At 51.3% G+C, this 14,937-nt stretch overlaps 6 protein-coding genes across 6 annotated transcripts; 2 read left to right on the forward strand and 4 right to left on the reverse strand.

Moving 5' to 3' along the window:
• Positions 1-906: 906 nt before the first annotated feature.
• ACET3X_008296 (uncharacterized protein) lies at positions 907-1,713 on the reverse strand (the record flags this gene model as incomplete). Its single annotated transcript, XM_069454454.1, has 4 exons — positions 907-924; positions 975-1,034; positions 1,246-1,350; positions 1,408-1,713. The coding sequence occupies 4 exons, from the start codon at positions 1,711-1,713 to the stop codon at positions 907-909; spliced, it is 489 nt and encodes a 162-aa protein (XP_069303898.1).
• A 280-nt stretch (positions 1,714-1,993) lies between these two features.
• ACET3X_008297 (uncharacterized protein) lies at positions 1,994-2,698 on the forward strand (the record flags this gene model as incomplete). Its single annotated transcript, XM_069454455.1, has 5 exons — positions 1,994-2,036; positions 2,094-2,155; positions 2,320-2,466; positions 2,524-2,631; positions 2,687-2,698. The coding sequence occupies 5 exons, from the start codon at positions 1,994-1,996 to the stop codon at positions 2,696-2,698; spliced, it is 372 nt and encodes a 123-aa protein (XP_069303899.1).
• A 153-nt stretch (positions 2,699-2,851) lies between these two features.
• ACET3X_008298 (uncharacterized protein) lies at positions 2,852-3,401 on the reverse strand (the record flags this gene model as incomplete). Its single annotated transcript, XM_069454456.1, has 4 exons — positions 2,852-2,973; positions 3,025-3,101; positions 3,153-3,244; positions 3,297-3,401. 4 exons carry the CDS (start codon positions 3,399-3,401, stop codon positions 2,852-2,854), a joined length of 396 nt encoding a protein of 131 aa, XP_069303900.1.
• A 320-nt stretch (positions 3,402-3,721) lies between these two features.
• On the forward strand, positions 3,722-4,426 carry ACET3X_008299 (uncharacterized protein; the record flags this gene model as incomplete). The annotated part of the gene is made up of 1 exon (XM_069454457.1): positions 3,722-4,426. The coding sequence occupies one exon, from the start codon at positions 3,722-3,724 to the stop codon at positions 4,424-4,426; it is 705 nt and encodes a 234-aa protein (XP_069303901.1).
• A 1,689-nt stretch (positions 4,427-6,115) lies between these two features.
• Positions 6,116-8,817, reverse strand: ACET3X_008300 (uncharacterized protein). The gene is made up of 3 exons (XM_069454458.1): positions 8,344-8,817; positions 7,422-8,296; positions 6,116-7,365 (listed from the first exon to the last, which is right to left on the reverse strand). The coding sequence occupies exons 1-3, from the start codon at positions 8,770-8,772 to the stop codon at positions 7,359-7,361; spliced, it is 1,311 nt and encodes a 436-aa protein (XP_069303902.1). The 5' UTR covers positions 8,773-8,817; the 3' UTR covers positions 6,116-7,358.
• Positions 8,818-8,967: 150 nt separating this feature from the next.
• Positions 8,968-14,564, reverse strand: ACET3X_008301 (uncharacterized protein). Its single transcript, XM_069454459.1, has 3 exons — positions 13,794-14,564; positions 13,349-13,745; positions 8,968-13,297 (listed from the first exon to the last, which is right to left on the reverse strand). The coding sequence occupies exons 1-3, from the start codon at positions 14,428-14,430 to the stop codon at positions 10,675-10,677; spliced, it is 3,657 nt and encodes a 1,218-aa protein (XP_069303903.1). The 5' UTR covers positions 14,431-14,564; the 3' UTR covers positions 8,968-10,674.
• Between the last annotated feature and the right edge of the window lie 373 nt (positions 14,565-14,937).

Consider the following 14,937-nt stretch of genomic DNA (forward strand, 5'->3'; position numbering starts at 1 on the left):
ACCAATAATTTCAACCCTCGACGCCGGGGTGCCGAATGCACCATCGACTCGACCTTCAAGGCAACCACCATCATTGGCGAGATCAATTGCCATAGATTCATCCCCGTCACCATCCCCATCAGCACAGCCAGTACCACAAGCAGAAGGAATGTCTTTCGGGATGAGAATCGGCCTTGGTATGATACCCGTCATAATCGCCTTGTGCGCAATCTGCATCTTCTCTGTTTTCTGGTGGCGCAAGCGAAAGGCGCGGAGAACGAGTGAAGATCTGGAATCACCACCTCCGGTCCCAGAGAAAGACTACGTCACACGCCTGCCATCACTAGAGAGTGACGGGAGAGGAAGCAAAGTGTTCGATATGGCCGCATTCGGCACTCCCGCCTACGACGATCGGCACAGAGGAGCGCAGGTTCTCGGTCAAAACGGGGAGTTTTCTCGAATGATGGATCAAGATAAAGACGATGATCTCGAGACACTGAGGACGCCACCACGCAGCATAAGGGTAGAAAAGACTCGCTCTGGTCGAGATTCGCCCATTGACGAGTCAAGTCCGTTCCGACTAAAGCGAGGCGACACCTTCAGAAGAAGCTTGGGATCTGAAATATCAGAACTCTGGCCGTCACCGTCACCACCGCCAACAGCTTGGATCAGGCGGCAGGGTATTCTCGATTCACTACCGTCATCGAGATTCGGTCGGGATATGAATAGGAGATCACAATGTAGCGCTGACTACAAGCGAAGGAGCGATGCAAGCTCAGTGTTTTAAGGTCTTGGCAAGGCGTTTTGGTTAATAGGTGGTAGAAGGGTGGAAATCAGGACTACGAGAGATCTTGCCTTACGACTGGACGACTTTCGTAGTGGTTCACTATACCCCACAGGTTACAGGCGTCCAGGTTGCGGATACCTTCACTCATTCACTTTTCTCTGTAAACATGTTAACAATTGAATTATTATGTTCTGGTCAATAGACACACCCTATGCTTTGTTTTGATCATCATGTTCTCAAACGTATCCCGGTGTACGATGTCTCTGGCCTGTCCGATTCGGCATCTCGAAGTGTCGTGCCTGCGGATAAGTCCATGCTCTATCGTGCACGCGTATGTGTGCATATTTGCAGTCCTCCCAGGCAGTGTCCGCAGAATATCGAAGCGTCTTCTCTTTGGATCAAAACATGACCATTTTTGCACGTTCTCCTCTTCATGGTGCTCAGTCACTGGAGGCGCATCCTCTGCAGCCGCAGTTTACGCATTGGATTTCCTGGTTCTCCTTGAGCTGATCCCTAGGGACACGACAGATACAAGTCGATCGGAAGTTTGTCTCTTTGGTTTGAATGCAGCGTGTGCAGCATAACTATGGCGGTGTTAGCTTGATTTGGGTGGGTAAGCTGCCTGGTTAGAGTCGACTGACCTTCTCGTAGCCTTGCTTCTTCCACTTGGCAATCAACATTGCATCCGCATATCCGTTCTTGAGCAGGTAGTCGTATAGCTGCTTGCTGATAGCCTCCTTCTCGTAGTAGAGATCGTATATGTAGCGTGAGCGTTGGTGGGTGATTTGGAAGATGGGCCACGTCATTTCGTACTTCTTCTTGCCCTCGTGCGATGCATTCTCGGCGTCCTTCATCTTGTTCTGGAATTCGAGGAGTGTGTCCTCGATGTCATCGAAGCCCTCTGGCGGGGCCTTGCGCGAGGCGCGTGCGGTGCGGACTGGAGGCATGGCTGGGCTGGCTATCGAAGGTGTCGGTCGTTACAGTTTTGGCGTGTGTGTGAAGGAGAGAAGTGTCTATGGCGGTAGAAGCGGTCGGGCTTGAGACTTGTTGCAAGGGGCGTCGTCGGTGAAGGTGATTTGGACAACGAAGCCATGGATAACTTCGCGACTTGCGCCGCGAGCAAAATCCGCGCTAACGTCGGTTCTTGGCACTCCACTCCACCCGTGAGCCGCATCGTCACTGCAACCCAAGCTGCGAGACGACTGGAAGCTCCGCAACACCGCTAAAATGGTCATCAACCCCACCTACCTCGCTCAGCGCACGCGCTCATGTCAGTCGGATACGCTCACGGAACATTGGACCAGTACAGAGGCTAACTCGGGCACAGCGGTCAACTGGGCGGATGCGAAGAAGAGGGTCATTCACAGCTACCGGGACTGGCTGCGGTCGGTACGTTGCTCCCCAGTCCTTGGCGCTCATCTAGGAAGAACTGCGTCCTAGATAATAGACATGTACACGGAAGAGCTGGAACGAGAGGAAGGGACTCGTGAGATGCGTAGAGATGGGTAACAGTATCGCGGAGCCAGGAACCCGGACTGACCATAACTATCCAGGCTCCCGAAATTCAGACCATGTACTCGTTGAACCTACCGGTATCTACACTGCGGACAAAAATGCGGCAGGAATTTGAGCGGCATCGATACGTAAATCAACTAAGGACGGTGGATGTACTGCTATTCAACAGTCACCAGGAGTTTCAGGTACACCATGGACCACTATATTCGATACTCAGAGGGCATGTGCTAACATACGCACAGGAAACGCTCAACTTCTGGAAGCAGTTGTCGCACGTTCTCAAATACTTCCGTGCCGAGGAGGAACCCAAGGCCCGGCTACCAAACAACTTCATCAACGGCTTCTTGGAGGTACGTCCGTTTTCAGTTTGAGCTCTAGAGTTTCGAAATGCTAATATGCGCGTAGGGCCGCAACTGATTTGACTACTACTACCAGAGTCCGAGAACAACCAAGAACAAGATTCGGTGTATATAGCTAAAGTCAATATCATTTTCCTTTCCTTTCGCCGATTAACTATGTTACCCTTTAACGCCGGTAATGCAATGCTATCATAACAGTCGCGTCGCGGATTTACTCCTCCATCTTGTTGACAAAGTCGTCACGTGCAATGGTGAATTTCTGCTCGACGACATCGCACAGGTTCATGAGATCCTCCAGACCCTTCTCGAGCACGGTGTATACACTGACGCCGTCTGTTTACTCGTTAGCTGCGTGGTCGGGATACTTTTGTTTATATAACCTACCGTATGTTTGAATGCGCAAGTTCATCTTGGCTTCTGAGGGATGCGGGATAGAGTAACCGCAGAACTCGACGTCGGGGCTGAGGAAGTTGTCAGGTGTTTGCCGAGATGCGACGAGTTGTTTAGCTTACTTCTTGTGAATGATGTATCGCAGTGCGTTGCCTAGAGTGTGATCCTCTCCGTCAAACTGGAAAGACGCGGCAGTCTCTGTCGCGCCAGAAAGCTATAACAAATTAGATACTGTATGTTTACACGCTGGTCTAGATCAAACGCACGACTCTGATCCTGTCGCGATCAACTGCCGGGTCGATCTCCTCGTTGTCCTCAGAGGTGGGATCTATGATGGGAACTTGGGTGGGTTCTTGTGTCGTGCCTGGCATTTTGTTCTTTTCCCTTGCTCTTTATACTTAGTTGACGGTAGAGGAGAGATGATGCGATGAGTGTTGGTCTTGATTCCGAGTCTGATGCTAAAGTAGAGGCGTGACTTTGCGATATCAAAATTTTGGGGCGGACTTTGGTTCGGCGATCCGTTGGTTGGCCAGACTTTTTCAGCCCTATATCGCTTGGCGCCATGACGTGGGGCGTGGGGAAGCCCGTCTGAGTCCGCCCTGCATCTCAACTTTTTTGCGCCTTCACTCTGCCATTGGAGTCTCCGCACCCTAAACATCCACAAACACACATCTCGGACACTGCCGCCACAATGCCGCGCACCTGCTGCCTCAACCGCGACACGAACGAGACGAAGATCCAGGTTTCGATCAACCTCGATGGCGGCGACCTCTCTCCTTACGAGCACAGCGACTTCTGGGCAGCCTACGACAAGAAGAACCTCAATGGCGAGGGCGAAAAGGTCGACAAGGACCATGCCACTCAGAGATCGGCATCTCAAGAAATCTCCGTCGACACGGGCATCGGCTTCCTCGACCACATGATTCACGCCATGGCCAAGCACGCTGGCTGGAGTCTGCGCATACGGTGCAAGGGCGATCTGCACATTGACGACCACCACACAAGCGAAGATACCTTCTTGGCGTTAGGCACGGCCTTCAAGAATGCGTTGCAGGGAAGTACAGGTCTTGCCCGCTTTGGACACGCCTACGCACCGCTCGACGAGGCGCTGTCGCGGGCTGTCATTGACCTGTCCAACAGGCCATACAGCATTATTGAGCTCGGCCTTAAGAGGGAGAAGATTGGTGATTTAAGCTGTGAGATGATTCCTCACTGCCTGCAAAGCTTCGCGCAAGCATCAGGCACCACCCTCCACGTTGACTGCATCCGCGGCGACAACGATCACCACAGGGCCGAGAGCGCCTTCAAGGCACTTGCCGTTGCCATCAGGCACGCGACAACCGTGGTAAAGCAGTGGGAAGGCGAGGTCAGGAGTACCAAGGGCGTGCTCTACTAAACACCAGTACAAGTAGATTTCATCAATCTGACTTACAGAATTGTACGGAGCATCTTTGTATTGCACTGGAAGCTCGTGTCCAATCGCTCCAAAGCAGCCATCAACAGCCTGATGACTTGTCTTCCGTCCTTTTGTTCACAGCCCCGTTTTTGTTGATCTTGCACTGGATATCAATGCAAGAGTCGTCGCAATAAACCGCTACTAATCTTGCATATATACTATCTACCAAAATTTTGGTGTTACAGCAGCAGGACAAGTATGTGAGGTGGTAAGGACACAGACCGCCCAGCATGTCTTGCAGCGAGTGCGTATTGGCATTTGTGTCATGCAACAAGGAGAAAATGGGAATTTAAAAAGTGATGTAAGTGTAGGAGCTTTCGGAGCAACCAAGGCAACACAATCAACCGTCCCCCAAAGCTCAACTCCAATGATTATCGCGATACGGTAGGCCTCCCAGGAGCCCGAAAAAGCGACCTCTACACTCTCGTAGGAGCTTTCGGCAAAACGATACCTTGGTCTCTGCACTGCAAAGTTGGACCCGAAGTACGGTGTGAAGACGCTAACTACATACAGGCACTTAATTCGCCGAGACTTCGACGTCTAATGACCTTGGGATAACCCCGGGGTCTTGGCGAAACAGAACTCCTCAAATCGTTACCGCAGATCTAGCTGTAGAGCATCTACCCCACCTTCAACTCCCAGTATGAGGCCAAAGAGAAAGAATGTGTGCCAGAACTGTAGAGCTAAGAAGCTTGCAGTAAGTTCTTGTTGTTGCCATACAAGCGCCGTGTTGATCCGCTAATAATACTCAAAGTGCGATGGCGCGCAACCAGAATGCTCTCAGTGTGTGTTGAAGAAAATATGTTGTAGCGGATACAAACAAGAATTCGTCTTCGTGCGTAACACCACTACCAACACCTATGATCGGACAGAATCCGCACAAAGAAACAAGATCACGCCAGTCAAGCCCACATTCGTTCTTGATAGTCATGCCCTTCACTTTGAACAGTCTCACCAAAGCGTTTCGCCTTTGATTACCACGGAATCGGTCCTCCCTGTTGAGGCGAGTATCGTTGGAAGTCGATCTTGTTATAATCTTGAAGACGAGATCCAGTTCATCGTGCAACAATATGCACCCGCTGATGACAAGACCTCTGGAGAAGCCGGTCTGTCGTACAATCAAATCTGCGGTGCATGGATCAGTGGTCTTCCGCTCGTTGCTAAAAACAGAAGAAACGATTACCCCCTAGTACCTGCAATTAGGGCCCTGGCCTCTGCGCTCCGGCACTATCATGCTGATGGACAAGTGTACCGGCCCCGAACAGTTGAGATGTACTGTGAGTCGCTTAGGCATATGGGCAAAGCAATAGCGGAAGCTCGAGGCGCATCGAGCATCGAGCATATTACCGCAATCATGTGTTTAGCAGAAACGGATGTATGTCTCTAATCTACCGCGTACTATTTGTCGTCTGAAGGCTAACGTAGTGGGAATGGAGATTCTAGCTCCAGAGTTAAAATCTGGTTGGATGGTACATATAAAAGCTACCGGAGACATGCTGGAGAACCTAGGGCCTGCAGCTTTCAGCGTTGGAACAATGCATACGGTGTTTATTGGGTTTAGACCTCTGCTTGTAGGTCACAAACGATCTTATATGTGTGTGTGCTGAGCACAGTACTAATCATTATGAGGGTTTGTCTAGCTATTGAACTCAATATTCAGGCGACAAGGAACATTTCTTGCACGAGAGGAATGGATCACTAAGCCGTTTCATGGACAGCCCGTGTCCATAATACAGCAACTTCTCAACAGGGCCTGCGATCTTCCGGTACTGCTAGAGAGATTCTACAAGATCAGTCACACATCGAGCCCTCCGGACCTTGATACGGTTGGCCAGCTTGAACAGGATTTTCGCGGCCTCCTCTCAAGATTTCGGGAGTGGGAACGAATGTTCAAATCCCAAGCGTCGCATCCTTTGTTCTGGTCAAGGTCTGATCCCGAGACTTGGTCTTCACCAGGTGCGAGTGCTCTCTGGTTTCCGAACATGATGACAGCAAGTAGTCTCACGCATTATTGGGCTTTTGAGATTATTGTAAGGACCCATCTTAGCGCTTTGCACCAGATGGTTCCTACAGCACAGGGATCCAATCCTCAAATTCGCACGCATACATCTACAGACACTGTTGAGGAATACTCGCTTCTAGTTCTGGCCGATATGATCTGTGATAGCACGTCATATCTCTTGCAGCCAGTATTCAAGTATCATGGACTTTGGTCTGCTTTTTTCACCCTTCCTACAGCTTTGCGCGTTTTCAAGCAAGAGCAGGTTCTTAGTAGCAGCCGAGCTAGGCGTTGTCAACAGATAGCTAAACTACTAGCTAGCAGAGATGTTCACTTCACGGACAACTTTGAAGGTCCCAAGCCTTTGTAGTCATATAGCTTTATGCATGTATGTTACAATTCAGTCATTAGCCAGGCAAGGGTGCGAACCAGTGCATCATCACTAAGGATGATGTAGCAATTTTCTGCATTTATACCCCGATGAAGGCTGCAGGGTATTACCACGCGGACCGCCAACGACTTTGATTTGGCAGCCGGTCTGACAGATTCTACACTACGAAGGTATGCAAACAAAGAACACTTGTGTAATCACTTTCTCTCTCAATAGTTCTGCCCTTGGCACGGTACCTTTGAATCCTGTGGTTTGATGTCTTGAAATGGATATGGTGACGTTTGCGTGTAAGTGAGCATGCATGATCCCTTTTCGATGAGCAGCCGGCCCTAGGATGTGTTTTCCAAGAAAAGCGCATAAGGTGGTTTGGAAAAACCGACGAGGTACTTTCATTGCGTTCAAGGATATCTTTAATGGTTCCGTGGCGCCTGCAATGCAACAACACTTGTGTGAACCCAAGCTAATATACAGAATAACAATGCTTAAAACCTGTAACCATGCATGTGAGACGAATGTAACCAGGTCTGAAGGGGGGAGAAACATACCTTATCTCATAATTACCCGCTCTCGTCATGTAGCGCACCCACTTTACACTGCTGTAGTTGCTCTTTTCAAACACCTTCAGATATCGCACGAGTAATCCGGAACTCGTAAACATTAGCAACGAGAAGCTCAGATTAAGCGGCGGTCGTGACCAAGCCTTTTGGTTGGTCATGCTCGTTAAGCTGGCCTCGGCACTAAGAACAAATTCGCTTTGCCCGGTAAATCTTGGGATCTTCCAGACAATGTTGTTATGCTCCGGCTCGTACTTGGCCTTGCCCTGTGATGTCCGCTCGGTGATGCGCGCAGTGTTGAGGGGTGTTGGTATCCGCACGACGACGTTTGTCGCGAAGAGCTTAGAGCCATAGTTTGCGCGGATGGCGATGCTGTATTCAACTTTTGTCTTGCCAACCTCATTGACAATGGCATGCACCTTGAAAGGCAGGTTGACGTTCTCAGTCGCCCGGTAGCGCATGAGCTCGAACTCGCCGTCTGGCGGCACGAAGGATATTATCCTGTCCGCATCGAACTTGCCCAGCTTGACGCATTGGTGGAACTGACAGTCCTCCAAGGTAACGCTTCCCGCGGCTGCCCTAGTAGCCTTGGCGCCAGCTTTGTTCCCCGATGGTTGTTGGAGGTGGTCTTCGCCGAGCGTTAGGCGGTCGTTGAGGCCGAACTTGCACTCGGGTGTGCCTGAGAGATATGCGCGCATTATGATCTGCCCGTTTACGTCGGCTCGCAGTACAGTTCCCGTTGCGGACATGAGTAGGTTGACATCCTCGATGACATCGACAAAGGCTTCGTTCTTGCGGTACTTGATGTCAGCCCGTCGCCAGGAAAGAGCACCCGTGGCCTGCATTGTGATCTTGGACGAGTCCTCCTGTACTTTTGTCAGCTGTCGGCCCAGCCGCGTCGGACGTGACCTACCATGGCCCGTTCCGATTTGACGCCCTCGGTCGTGATGTACATCTTCAGCGTGTCTGTCTCGGTATTCTGCGGGTATCCAAAGTCGAGAATCTCGTCGAGCAGCTCATAGACGAGCACGAAGTTGTTCTTTACGGCTTCCTCGTCAAACTTGCCAAAGTACGCCTTTCCCAGTCCGACCAGACGGTACAGAAACTCAAAGACCAGCGCTGCATTGGCATTGCTCTTGGTCACAGCGACCAGATATATGTTCTCGTGCTTGACGTGGCTGAAGGTGGTGGAGCCCAGGGTGAGAATGGGCGAGCGGACTTGGGCGTTGGAGATGACCTGGATTCGGAACACGTCGGCAAGGCGCGGGCGGCAGTCGTTGCGGAAGGCGCGAAAGATGAGATTCTCGCCTTTCTGGTTGAAGATGAGAATTCCGGAGAGCATGGCGGCGACGTGCGAGGCGACAGCGGACGTCGGCAGGGAATTGGCTGCTTCGGCGTGTTGATGCTTGGAGCTCCACCTGGGCACCCGCGACGCCGCGGGATTGAGCTCGGACCACCCTCGCTTATGGTAATTAGGGGTCTCGTCATGTCATCGACCGAGACCACATTCAAGTTTCCATCATGATAGCGGTAAGAGCCCTTGCCGCCTGAGCGAGGAGACGTTGTCAATCTCAGTGTGTGCACCGAAGCACAATCGAAGATACTCGCGCGGTTCATTATAGTATCAATCTAATTCTATTCCCTGCTCCAGACAGCGAAAAGCTACCTAATGAACACGATCATCTCAAGTCATGCCAAGCGAAGGCTATCACATTGTTGTCAGTTGCCGTTGTTATCTGACCATGGCTTCAGCGTCGCAAGCTCCTGAGGATCCAACTTTGCCATCAAAGCAGTGTATCGCTCTGCGGGAAGCCTCCTCTTAATGTCCTCCATCCGTACACCAATCTCATGGCGCTCTCGATACAAGGCTGCGTATTCGTCTTCTAGAGTGGCGAAGCGACTAGCAGCAGATATCCCGCGCTGACTTGGTACTGGATCTGACGAGTTCGATACACCCTCTTTCGGCCTCGACCCTCGCTGTCCGTATCCCCCATCAAAGCGATCTGTCGAGCCCGACAGCGGATGGACTCGAGCCTCAGGCTTTTCCGTATAGGAGCTCGTGGTTTTGGTTGGGTAGTCATAGTAGTGAGATGACTGCGTCGGTGGGAACGGCGAAGCGCCGTACTCGTTAGGATTCGGAGGAGTGGCTATATACCCATGAACCTGGGGTTCATGTATGCTCTGGGGAGCTCCAGAGTACAATGGCCGAGGAGAAGATGGGGTTCGGTCGGCTCCTGCTGGGCGAGATTGATGTTTCGCATTCTGCGGATTTTGAATGGGGACAAGATTGTCTCGATTCTTGTGCCTAGATTGCCGCTCGTAATCAGAGTCGCCTTCCATGGTCTCGCTCTGTTGTTCGGCGAGATTCAGGGTTGTACAGCGAAGTTGAGGTAGTAAAATTCTGGCAACGATGGAAGAGAGCGTCGCGGTAATATAGCCAGTACGGTCCTGCTTTTGTAAAGCTTTCACCGTTTTGGCTTGCTTTATGTCCACTGGATCATCGCAGGCAGCACACAACTGCTTCTGCCTCCCTTCACTGACCTCAAAACAGGGGTCATTCCGGTACCGTCCCGTCTCAAGACCGAGTCGAAACTAAAACCTGGCGACGAAAGTTCTTCGTTCTGCACCAAACGCTCCAACGAACAGAAAAACAAGATCAGGCGGTCTCCCGAGATACTTGACATCAATGGGCGACCAGTATCCTTTTTGGTGTCGCCGTTACAAGTCTCCGTTTTGAATGGCGCGTTCTTCCTCGCATTTTCACCTATGAAAAGGTACGCAAAGGCTGCGTCCCGTCGTTTCTCTCTATCAACGCCCTACTTCGCTTTCTCGACATACATTTCCGCACATACTCGATGGCCGTCATTTTTTTGACGACGGAAATCTATATATGAATGGAAAGCGCTTCTCTATCCTTTCATCTAGGAGGTTGCTCTTCTTCTGCAGCTTGATGGGGGCGTTCTTGAGCTGGTGAACATCACACGGTGTTGTTTTGAAAATGGTTATACCGCTGCTCTCGCTCGCGTTATCGATATTCTACATCTCACGTCACAGCTTGCGAGGACTTCGCTAGATATGTCTCACAGCTCCTCCTATGGTTTACGTTTTTCCCATGTGTAACAATTGATATCAAACGAAGATTGTGCACGTGAGGGGGAGCTGAACATCAAAACAAAGGGCCTTTGTAACATTGAAAGCCTTGCCGTGGCGGTTTAACACACGTTCCAACGCCTGGAAATGCTTCTTACACGGAACTGAGAGCTTCTAACAGCCCGGAAGCCTCTTCCACAACTTCTTCCACACTCTTTGTAGCATCTATGGGCAACACGTCCGTCTCGGATACATCGGCAATCTCCCAAATAGCAAGCTGACTCTCCACCATATCCCCCTTCATGTAATGATTACTTCTCTCTTGCATTCGCCGCACCAGCTCTTCCTGCTCAGCTTGTAAACCCATGAAGAAAACTCGTACTTGGCCGTTCATCAGAGTCCGAAACTGATCGCGGTACGACTTCTTCAGAGCTGAGCAGGATAGAAATACACACTCATGATCTCCATTAGTGACAAGATCCAGCGCGCGCTGCCCGAGGCGGGCGATCCAGGGAGCACGTGCAAGGTCATCGAGTGGCGTGCCGGCAGCCATCAATGCAACAGCGTCTTCAGTGTGGAGCTCGTCACCTTCGATGAAAGGTACTTTGAAGCGGGCGCTGAGATGTTGTGCGAGAGTGCTCTTGCCGCTGCCACAAGGCCCGGCAACTACCACGACCTGCTTTGTTGGTCTCCTTGCAACTTCAGGAGTATGTGATTGCCAGGCAGCAGCTTGGAACTGTTTGACAAACGTCTTCACGAACGATGGATCCAGCACAGGAGCCTCGTCGAGCGAAGGAGAGAAAGTCCTGGCAACGCTGGTCTCATATGTACGCGAAGGGCCGAAAGTATCCTTGTCGTATTTGGAGGCGAAGAAGTCAGCCAGTTTAATGGGTGGGTTCGCCACGGCATCCTGGTTTGATTCGCGAAGCCTGCGCACCCATTCCTTGGGCTCAACCTCATCGAACTGAAGGCCAGCTTCTCGGAGAGCGGGGAGTAGATCGTCGGTCCAGGAAAAGCTCTTTGCATTGGTGACATTCGCCACCACGGAGCCGGCATCGCTGAGTGAAATCTCTGTTACGGCTTTGGCGATGACATCAACAGGTGTCCAACTTGGCGATTCTTGCAGCCGAGGTAGTGCGCCGACAGTAAGTGCAGACTGCATCATAAGAGGTATGGCTTCAGTCGCATTCCACACGCCATGCACGGTATCCGCGACGATTTGACCGACGCGCAGAACACGCGCTCGAACACCAGTCTCCTTCGCCGCAGCCAAGCACACGTGCTCAGCGACACATTTGCTCTGAGCATATCCCATTCCCTGAGCCCAATCAAGCTCCGCTAGCTGTTCAGGCGTGTGCAGGTCAGGGCATCGTGCGACAGTACTGACGGAAGAACAGAAGTCGAAAGATGCAGGCTTGGTGGACGATGTAGCAAGACAGAGGTCGATGAGATGTCGCACTCCAGCAATGCAGTCCTTCTCGAACGACATCAGGTTTTTGTTGAAATTGACGCTCCATGCACAATGAATGACATTAGCAAGACCTGAGGTCACGCGTGTATAAGTTGTGTCATCTAGGCCGAGATGGGGTTCAGATAGGTCGGAAGGAATAGCTTGGATTTTCCTGCGTGCAGGAAGCGATAGGGTGTGGTACACCTTCCGCTGGATGAGGGACTCTCGGACACGGTGAGCTGCTGTCTTGTAGTCCCTGGCGCGGACAAGGCAGTAAACAGTATCGATGTCCGGACGTTTGACCAGCTGTACAAGAACATGGGCGCCTAGCGAGCCGGTCGCACCAGTAAGTACAGTCTGTTGCCTATCAACCTGCTCGAACTTGCTGTACCGCGTGATAAGGTCTTGCATTTGCGCAGCGGCTGACACAACCTCAACCCCTTGCCCGGTCTGAAGTCTGTTGAGGTGTGTCGTGAGGGATGCGATAGACGGATGCTCAAACACTACGTTTTGGCCGAGCTTGTTAACACCAATGTCGACGGTCTTGAGGATGTCCATCCGTATCTGAATCGATTGTAATGAATCCAGTCCCAGCGAGAAGAGATCTGTGGTACGTTCGATGTCGTTTGCTTGCGGCAGGTGTTTGGCCAGGATTGTACGCAAATGATTCTCCATCTCCGGAAGGGTAAACGTCTTCAGATCGCCGCGAGATGATGCAGCAACGTCGTATGCGTTGTCAATTTCAGTAGCAAACGCTTTGTAGAATGCTTGTCTGATCACACTCCCCTTGTCGGTGCGTGGGAACTCACAGCCATATGGCAAGACTTGGACCATATCCCTGGAGATCCTTGCGTATGCTTCGGCTGTTTGGTTTGCAGCTTCAATGACGGGCCATATCTCATCAATGACCCTTGAAGTTGACATGTCCTCGATCGCCGGAACCACAAGGATGCCAAGGTATGGTCGACCTGAGCCAAAGACGACCGTCTCAGTCACGGCTCGATGCGAACGAATTGTTCCTTCCATCATGACCGGATTAAACTTCTCGCCGTTCACCAAGACGATTGTATCGTCAAGACGCGCAATATATTTCCAGGCCTTTTCAATCGTGGGATGCGGCTCGAATAGATCTTTCGTGGCATAGCTGCCGTCGGGCATATTCGAGGCTACCTTCGCGGGCCAACCTGGCAAGACTGTGCATTCGAAGAGATTGGGTCCGCGGGATACCCATCGAAGGTACGGGGATAGCTTCGGTGACTCACGAACATAGTTCCACACCTTATCGCCGGCAGGTCGGAAGGATGTCATGAGCTGGCCGACTTCAGTACTACTTGTTGTAAGCCTGGGTGTGTTGCAAAGAGTCAAAGGAGAGACTTACGCCCCATAGTGACCGACAAGGTTGACTCCACTGTTCACCAGCAAATCACCCAGAGTGTCTGGACAAGCACTTCCTCCGTACATGACAATCTTGAGTTGTCTCAATAGCTCGATCCCTTCGTCCGTTTCAGAGAGAAGCTTGAGAGCGTATGGAACACCGTAGAAAATCTCAAATCTGTGCTGTCTCAAAATTGTGGACAGATAAGACTGAGTCAGGGGTAGGTCGGCGTTGTAAATGTGGATAGATTTGCAGCTGTATATCGCACGAAAGAAGTTGCAGATACCGTGATTGTGGTACAAGGGAAGAGTGATGAAGGCTTTCATATCCATGCTGATGGCATAGTTGGCGATTGCACTCTTTTGTGTCTGATATATTGGCTTGGGCAGCCCGGTGGAACCTTTCCTCATGTCAGCCCAAGTACCAAAGACGGGTGAATACTACGTACCACTAGAGTGTATTATGTAAATATTGTTCGAAGTTTCGATGGCGTGGTCCAGCTGGTAATCAAGACGGGTATCCGCATGGACTTCGATAGGAAAGTTGTAGGTGCTGAATCCTGCAATCTCGCCGACGTGCAATGCCGGGATGTTTGTCTGTGCTTCGGCTGCAGACTGTGCGAACCGGGGGTCTGCTAGCAGATATGTGGCCCCAGTTGTTGTAACGAGAGAGTCGATGGCGGCTTGAGATATACGCGTTGAAAGAAACAGTACAGTGTGCCCGAGCTTGGTAAGAGCAAGCATCGTCACGATGTAGTCCAGATTACTTGGTCCTAGTACCGCGACTGTGGTAGGCTTCTCTGCAGAGCTGGATCGTGTGGGGATGAAAGATTGATAGTGTCGGGCTACTCGGTAGGCGAATACGTCCAGCTGTTGCATTGTATAGTCTACAAAGTCAACTCCAGAGCGCGGATACGACACAATGGTGACATGAGGATCGCGCCGCGCGCGGTGTCGAACGAGCGCGTCGACAGTTTGTATTGAGGACTCTTCAGGCTGGAGGTAATCATTGCGCAAAGGTTTGGATGTGGACAGTGGTGTCGACGGCCCTATGGGCGCAGCGATAGCGATCTGAGCTGGCGCCATGGCTGCGGTGCCTTGTGACAAGGAGTGATTCGAGAAAAGACGAAAAAATGGCTGTGATTCTGAGGGTAGACATGATGAGGGCTGTTGTATTAGTATTTGCCGGCTCCTTTTGCGAGTCTGCTTTCCCCAGCTTCAAGTCTCGAACCTCGGGGCACTGTGGAGGCTTGCATTGTCTAGCTCATCGGATCGGATTCACTTTTGATTCGTACGGCAGCTCCGTTGGCTTTCGGTAGCATTGATGATTCGTTGCCGATCAGCAGCCGATGCCCGAAGCCGGGCTTGGTAAAGAACTACTTTCCCCGCCACTAGCTTTCTCCAGAAAATCGAAAGACTGGGGTGGCTCTGTTTCTCCGCAAACCAGCTGCTATCAACACGGTGTGCCGTGACTAGGATTTCATGTATAAAGCTTCTAGGGTCCGACGTTGCTCAGGGTTATCATACTCCAACTTCCTCATCGACTTCGTGTTCTCCATCTCCTTTTCTTGACACATCTTCGCTATCCGTTGG

The sequence above is a fragment of the Alternaria dauci genome, chromosome 8 (genome assembly GCF_042100115.1).
Source record: "Alternaria dauci strain A2016 chromosome 8, whole genome shotgun sequence".
Classification (NCBI taxonomy): Eukaryota; Fungi; Ascomycota; class Dothideomycetes; order Pleosporales; family Pleosporaceae; genus Alternaria; species Alternaria dauci.